The sequence below is a fragment of the Abramis brama genome (genome assembly GCF_963993115.1).
Source record: "Abramis brama genome assembly, chromosome: 1".
Taxonomy (NCBI): domain Eukaryota; kingdom Metazoa; phylum Chordata; class Actinopteri; order Cypriniformes; family Leuciscidae; genus Abramis; species Abramis brama.
Genome location: NC_139963.1, coordinates 13,365,296 through 13,372,762, shown reverse-complemented (window position 1 = coordinate 13,372,762; position 7,467 = coordinate 13,365,296). Strand labels below are relative to the sequence as shown.

Sequence of the window (7,467 nt, the reverse complement as noted above, 5' to 3'; positions counted from 1 at the left end):
GACACCGCCCTGCCAAAATTACGGATACTAAAGCGAAGGCTGAGCTCATGAATATTCATTTAATCCTGCCGACGTATCCTTGAAACGCGCGTCACGTGACCTCATTAATATTTAAAATCCACGCCTTCCGTTACATTAGAACTCTCATTCGTCGGCTGTCTCTGCCTCTCAGCCAATCAGCGGCGGACGTCACCTTACGTACTTAATATTCATGATACTCCAATTCTTCGCCATAGTAAGAATCGCAAATTCGCGTCAGAAAAAAAAGAAGGAACTAGAAAACGCATCGCGCCGCTCAAGCTAGACAGGAAGGAAATTAGCTTTGATTATATATTCAGGGGATTTCAGCATTGGGTTTCTTTTGTTAATGAAGTCAGGAGTCTCTTTGGAAACACAAGACAGGGTTGTGTGTACAAATGATTCCTAACATTTAATCTGTGCTCAGGCAAAGATTGCGTTAATCTCCGGTTAAGCGCGCGCACGCACTTAGCGTCAGATTCAGGTCGATTTAACACCCGCTGCCAGGCGCGATTCAATTAACCGGGATTTACACAGGAAAAACAACAAAAGAAAATCATATACGTTTTTCTACCACTATTAATTTAGTTGCAGATTATGCCCAAGGGAGAAAAAAATAGATACGGCGTGTTAGCTATTTATTTATATATATCAAGTTGCCGCTGAGATCCAGGAAGTTCCTCCTCATGCTAGCAAGCTAATGCTACTATAATCGACCATTATTTCCAACGGCAGGAAGTTTTATAGAGAAAAAAAGTTCAATATGCTTTCAATCAGACTACTAACATCATTGACAAATCGCGAATTCGTGCAATAAAACAGTAAAACAGCAGAAAACAAGATCTGAAAATGTCCCTTCGACTTCTTGGCCCTTTATTCTCTGTCAATATCTAATGTCACAACACGACTTTACATCATCTCGCCGGTCATTGTATGTATGGACATGTCTAGATTAAAAACTGCAACTTTCCCGAGCACAAGATCAGAAAACATGCTGTCAGACTCGTTTAGGAAACCCAATCCCAGAGTTTAATCTCTAGATTACTCCTTATTTTACAGGAAAAAGGCAAAATCTCGAGCTTGGAAATGCTCGTTAACTTTGATGTTCCGCTACAGGCTTTTCTCGGACAACGCCTGATGCCCAATTCCGACAAAACTGGGTTATCAAAACGAAACTGGAGAACGCAAAACCCTCCAGTCTGATCCGTGACATTAAATGCATGCTTAATTTCGCATTGACCATCTTTATAAAGGGCTTGTACATGCAGTTTGTGGAGCAGGAAGGAAATGCATGTTTCAACTTGCTGTCTTGTGTCAACCTGCCGTTGCTACCGAGCTACGAAAGATGCAAAACTACCGGGAAAAAATGTCAACGCAAGCGAAAACCGCTGTCGTGTCCTTTTCTGAGAGTGTTATATGAGATCTTCGTGGTGTTTCTGTTGTGAAAACTTACCGTGGACCTGCGGGTACTGCGAGTTTATAGGTTAGAGAAAGCTTCCCTGACTTCTCAATGGCGCGATGAGGGAGCGGCGGCGATGCCAGCCAGAGCGACTCACTTCCGGGAATACCGTCACGCGCCTGACGCTTTCTGCGCATGCGCAGCAAAACCCGCCTCGTTCTTCTCGAGCTCAAACGAGACAAAGTGGTGGGAATTAATTCGTGGAGAATAATACAATAGCAGACGTTTTTTCTCGATTTCTAAGGTGTCACGTTGTAGTTTATTTGTGCATTTAAATGCGTGTCGTGTCATACATCGCTATTATATTAACGTAAACATTATTGATCCGAATCATTGTTTTGAACCTGTGATCCGGAGCGCGAATCAAACTGCCAAAGTCACGTGATCTCAGTTAACGATTTCATAACCGTTTCGGAAATTCGCTAGGCTATCTCGATAAACCTGTAAACCACCCATGTCTATGTTCTCGAATCAGTTTGATAAATGTGTATACATGCAATGACATTTGTTCAATAAAAAGTGGTAGTTAATGGTCTCTCATCTGCTTGATTAACCAAGCTCTCCATAAAACGACCAAAACAAGCTACAATTTAATGGTATTATACACATTTCATACTGGTATTAGATGATTTTGTTAGTAGTATTTCATATATTACTCCTAGCCAATCAGAAACCTATTAAACATTAATGTGCCTAGTTCTTACATTTCATGAATGGCGGAGTTTCAGTAAAGGGACATAACAGAAGTAACTGCAAAACTTACAATAACCTGGTATTTACCACATTTGTAAGAGACAAATGTTCTTAAAGCTTCTTGCCATTAATTTTGTGCAGCAACTGACACTTAGACCAACACATTGTAGCTTTTAAAGGGGTTACAATACCCATTAAAACTCATTTAACTCTTACATGTTACTCAATTATAAAGGCAAAAGATAAATGTAGACATCTAGTGGAAGGCAGGAGTAGTGTGCTTTGTCAATTCATTTATAGACCTCAAATGCTGAATAAACGCATGATTGACTAGTGTTTGCAATTCTCTATTGTGATTTGTGCAAAATGTGCATGAGGAGAAAGCAGAGACATCATGTGGTTACTAAATACTGCAGGTTTTTTATTTCAATGATCTACACAAGGATGGTTAAAGATAAGAACATCCCTTAAAATCCTACAGTCCAACCAGGTTTTCTCAGAAAAAAAAAAGTTGAAACAAAAAACAAAGTAGGTAAAAAACAAGCATTTTAAAAGGAGAAAGTCTGTTACACAAATTTAAATCACTTCTGAAGACGTGTAAAACATCCGGCATGTTCAAAGCTATTACAACGATGACCACTCTTCCCATGTTGGAACAGCGGGGAACGTAGCTTAATGTGTTGGTATTTAGCTGGTATCCATCTGTAAGAACAACACAAAAGCAAAAGGAGATTAGTACCAGATTTGACGTAAAAAAGGCACATTTTACAGGGTTCACACACCTTGGTTAACTTCAAATTCAAGGACTTTCCAGGCCCAATACCCTCAAATTCAAGGACTTGATGTGGGGACACATTTGTTGTGTCCAACAACAAACGTTGAGCGTACAACACAAAGTACCTCACGTGGGAAACACTTAACGTAACGTGTAAACGCGCGTAACTAATGCAAATCAAGCAAGCTTAGTATACATAGGCCACGAAGTGTTGGCAAAATAACACTAGCGGACCAGAGGGAATATGAAATTTCAGAAAACTTCTTGCACAAAAAAAAAATAAAAAATACACAAGCACTTTCTAGGGCCTTCATTTTTTTTTCTGATTCACAAACTTTCAAGGACCCCGTGGGAACCCTGATTTTAAAAGCCTCTCTGAGTGCATCAACACACCCTGGCATTGTAGGCATCTAGCTGGGCGTCGAGCTCTTCCGCGGAGAGCTGCTGTTTGCTGCTGCCGCCACGACCGCCTCGACCACGACCTCTGGATCCTCCACCGCCTCCACCACCACCTCCACGTCCCCCACGACCTTTCTGTGTGCCAAAGTTCCCGATTCGGTTTCTGTTCATGCCGCCACCTCCTCCACGATTGAGACTGTTGGGAAAGGAGGAACAAATTCAGTCACGGGAAACATTAGAAAATACAAGGCAAGAGACTAAACCTTTTTTTTTTTTTTAAGCTTACCCCTGCATCGGAGTCCGCCTCTGTGCGTCAATCTGTGATGTAACAAGCTGAATGTTCATTGGGCGACCTAAAAGAGAGAGTATACACAAATGAAAACTGCTGCCAAACGCACAAACAATCTTTCCCATGACTCAAGATTATTAGATAAGAAATATCTTCTAAAGGCTCCGATACACTTAAAGCGAAATCGAACAAACTTGTGACCTCATTGATCAAAATCAAGCCAAAACGAAGTTTGTTTACAGTTACCAAGTGATTAGGTTATATGGATTCTTGCACAAACGCCTTGCGTCAGAAGGCCTTTATTAACCCCCTGGGGTCGTATGGATTACTTTTATGATGGATGGATGCACTTTTAGGGGCTTCAAAATCTAAGGTATCATTCACTCCCATTATAAAGCTTGGAAGAGCCAGGACATTAAATACTGAGAGAATAAAGTCGTACACCTAGGATGGCTTGAGGGCGAGTGAATTATGGGATAATTTTTGGGTGACCTATCCCTTTAACTGCCGTTTTCTCACCACTGTCATTTTTGCTGCATGTTTATTGTTATTGAGAGGAAAGTGCAGCACGTTTACATACATTTGAACGCCTCTCTCAGCAGTGCGGACGGCATCAGGGTGTTCGCTAACAGTATAAGCAAAGGTATTTCAAATTTTTCCCCAAAGCGAAGAACAAAAACAACTTAGCAAGTATATCAGGGCCTGTATAAAAAGGTACCAAGGGAGCTTGTAGGACGCACACTTACCGTCAAGGGGAACACCGTTGTACTGCTTCATGGCTTTCAGGGCATCTGCTTTCCTCTCGAAGTGAACGTCCGCAGTGCCAAGGCTGCGTCCCGACCGATCGTAATGTACCGCTGCTTTCTTTAGAGTGCCGAATTCTGCGAAGAGCTCCTGTAGCAAAAAATCCAAACATAAGCTGCAGAAACAACCCAATTTCGCAAAGACGTACACTTATAAACTGACACCTACCTGAATGTCTGCATCAGAGACGCCGAAGTCAAGATTGGACACGAGGAGTTTTCCTCCCGTCTCCACGCCCGCTCCTCCGCCTCCACCGCCGCCTCCGCCAGCGTTCGCACTGTAGCCGTTGTCGAACAGGTCATGCTGCCACTTGTCTGGGAGCTGCTTGGGCTGCAACAGATGAGAGAGAACGCACCTGCTGACTTCGGGTCCCCAGTCTGTCACTGACAGTCCACTCGGCTGGGTGTTGGGGCAAGCAGGGGGCTCCGCTTCAACAAGGCCAGGGACACCCAGTGCGCTCACTGCCATTTCCAGAAATCCCTGCCCACCCCATCACTACAAACAAGTAAACCATGCCAGCTCCGGAAACAGTTCAAATCATGTCCTAACTCTACTGGATGGATGTGCAATTCACTCGATCTCAGTGGAGGCAAGCTTAACCCTCTGGTGCTCTGTGGTTGTTTTAGACCAACAAAAAACAAAAAAATGGTTTAAGAAAAATTAAACCCTTGGTATATGGGGAGGAAAAAGGAAATTGCTTGTGATCAAATCATGGGAAATGAATGGGAAACTAAACAAATTGAGGGGGTAAAACCAGCCACAATGTAGTCTGACATGGTCTATATTCTTTGAAAATGATATCCAAATCCTAAAAAATAAATAAAAAACTAAGAAATACAGAGCATTATACTTTTAACCACTTATAGTAGCATTATATCCCTCATGAAAGTTAACCATGGTTTTATTATACCTTTAGAACCAGTTTTATTACAAATACCATGTTTAAACTATGTTTAGTGTAGCAAACAACTGTAGTAATCATGGTTGAATACCAATAACCATTTTTTGTGGTAAAATCATGGTTATTTTTTGTAAGGGATGAAAATAAATTGTGCATAACTTAGAGGAATAGTGTAGTATCAACTCAAAACACAAAAAAACTAATTTCACTTAAACAGTTATGCTTATAGATGACCACTTAGCATCAAAAGTAATTAAAACCAGAGGGTTAATTCAAATAAATGTACATGCAATAACAGTTTTACAAGAGCAGGTTAACAAGTGAACCCATGGTAGCCTATTGTTTCAAACACCAGTATTCCCCTCAGTAACTTCCCACCCCACTTTGGTAGCAAGCTAAGCTACCAGCAACCCCAAGAGTCTCTTGCCGTTCATCCAAACGAATCCCAGCAGGCCTCCGTGAGGTGGATGTGGACGATCCACTGGTCTCCGGTGAGGAGCGGCACAGTAAAGTCCAAAACACACGGTGGAAACGAGGCGACCGAAAGTGTCCATGATGGAGCGTCCATTTTGAGCCCACGCCATTTTGGCGTGCTTAAATAAACAAAGCCCTCACTAAAAGCTCAAACTAATAAATTAGAAGAGGTGAACCTCCTTTAATTCCCGGACAAAGATGGCCAAAGTCCGTTTATCCCGTACGGCTCCAGCACTATGTAACTTATCTTTCTGCTTTAAAATGATATTGGGACCATCATGAAACCCCTCCCAAAAAACAAACAAAGCCGAATTCCACCGAGGAGGAAAGGCATTCTTAAAGCTGGGCTTTAATTCACAAAAAAGGGTAGAATCTTCAACCATCTGAAGGATGTTTCACCACGTGAAGACTGATGTTGTCGAACACAAAGAAAGGTTAGGCTCGATGAAAGGCATCCGCCGTCCTCAAAATGGCGTCGACGGCCTCTGGATGGATGAATAGGAGAGACAAACACGCTTCTTCACGACCCACGGGGTTTGACGCTCACACGAAGGGCAAGAGAACTTAGGGAGAGAACACATTATGCACAATATACATCTAACGAGCTTCCCCGAACTACACTCCCAGAGAAGCTCCAGGGGCACGAGCTCGCCGCCATGTTTGCTGGCAGCCTAGAAAGATAAAAACGGGGCTTCATCCACTGGCATGTGGATGCGCCCGTGATTTTTCTCCGCTTTCTCCTACCCTGCTGTACGGCGTAGGTCTGCTTCTTCCGCGGCTCAGGTTCTGGCGGCTCCTCATGGGGCCCGATCCCCCGCCGCGGCCTCCAAAGCCTCCGCCTGTATTTCCGAGCCGTCCGCCGGCGCCGCCTCCTCCTCGGGCGCCTGTTCCTGCGCGCCCCCCGCGGCCTCCTCTCCCGCCGCGCCCGCCGCCGCGCTGCCGGTTTTGCTTTATAATGTCGTCTAAGGACATATCCATCTTGTCTGCCATCGCCTGGCCTTTGTTAATGCTAAACACTTAAGTCAACTAAAACAAAAAAACAGCACGTTTGAAGTGTACTACACTGCCCCTGCGCTACCGCTCGCTCACAAGAGAGGAAAGAAACAACACGGACGTGCTCGCGCCGGGGGACGCATTTATAGCGGGGACGCTGATGACGTCTACATCTGCGAGACGAGCGCTTCCGGTTTAGATTCCTCACGCGCAGGAAAGCGGTGTTTATTTATTTATTATGATTTAAAAGCAAACATTTTTTACAGTCTATGGACTCAATGCTGTAGATTTTCTTTAAAAAAATGTTATAAGTTAGTGTAAGAGTTTTGATAGTCTCACTGACTTTCATTCAGGCGTATTGGATTTCGAGCTTTCCAAACTCGTCGAAATGTAAAATATACTAATAGTAAGCCTCACTAACAAAACTACAGTTTTTATGAATGAGAATAACCACTATTTACATGGATATTATATATATATAGATGCAATTTTAATCAAGACCATTGCTCTTTCATTATGATTTAATAGCAACGCGAGACTCAACGTTGTAGATTTTCTTCAAAAATATAAGTTAGTGTAAGAGTTATGATTTTCACACTGACTTTTTAGTCCAGTCATTTTATGTAAAAAAAAAAGAAAGAAAAAAAAGTAGGACAAATTGC

At 42.8% G+C, this 7,467-nt stretch overlaps 2 protein-coding genes across 2 annotated transcripts in view; both read right to left on the bottom strand.

Annotated features, from left to right (window-relative positions):
* The window catches only part of arhgdia (Rho GDP dissociation inhibitor (GDI) alpha), a 33,516-nt gene extending 31,910 nt beyond the window's left edge, over nt 1-1,606 (bottom strand). Inside the window, exon 1 of the mRNA XM_084119136.1 lies at nt 1,472-1,606. The gene's annotated coding sequence lies outside the window, so the exon portion shown is untranslated. The remainder of the gene's footprint in view (nt 1-1,471) is intronic.
* A 961-nt stretch (nt 1,607-2,567) lies between these two features.
* alyref (Aly/REF export factor) lies at nt 2,568-6,921 on the bottom strand. The gene is made up of 6 exons (XM_084119101.1): nt 6,557-6,921; nt 4,606-4,767; nt 4,380-4,527; nt 3,631-3,697; nt 3,339-3,540; nt 2,568-2,872 (listed from the first exon to the last, which is right to left on the bottom strand). Exons 1-6 carry the CDS (start codon nt 6,800-6,802, stop codon nt 2,858-2,860), a joined length of 840 nt encoding a protein of 279 aa, XP_083975227.1. The 5' UTR covers nt 6,803-6,921; the 3' UTR covers nt 2,568-2,857.
* Nucleotides 6,922-7,467: the final 546 nt, after the last annotated feature.

Excerpts from the sequence above, each read along its gene's own strand:
- alyref (XM_084119101.1), bottom strand. The coding sequence starts at position 6,802 with ATGGCAGACAAGATGGATATGTCCTTAGACGACATTATAAAGCAAAAC. Across the intron at positions 4,768-6,556 it reads GACCTACGCCGTACAGCAGG|CCCAAGCAGCTCCCAGACAA; the intron begins GTAGGAGAAAGC and ends CATCTGTTGCAG. Across the intron at positions 4,528-4,605 it reads TCTCTGATGCAGACATTCAG|GAGCTCTTCGCAGAATTCGG; the intron begins GTAGGTGTCAGT and ends TTTTTGCTACAG.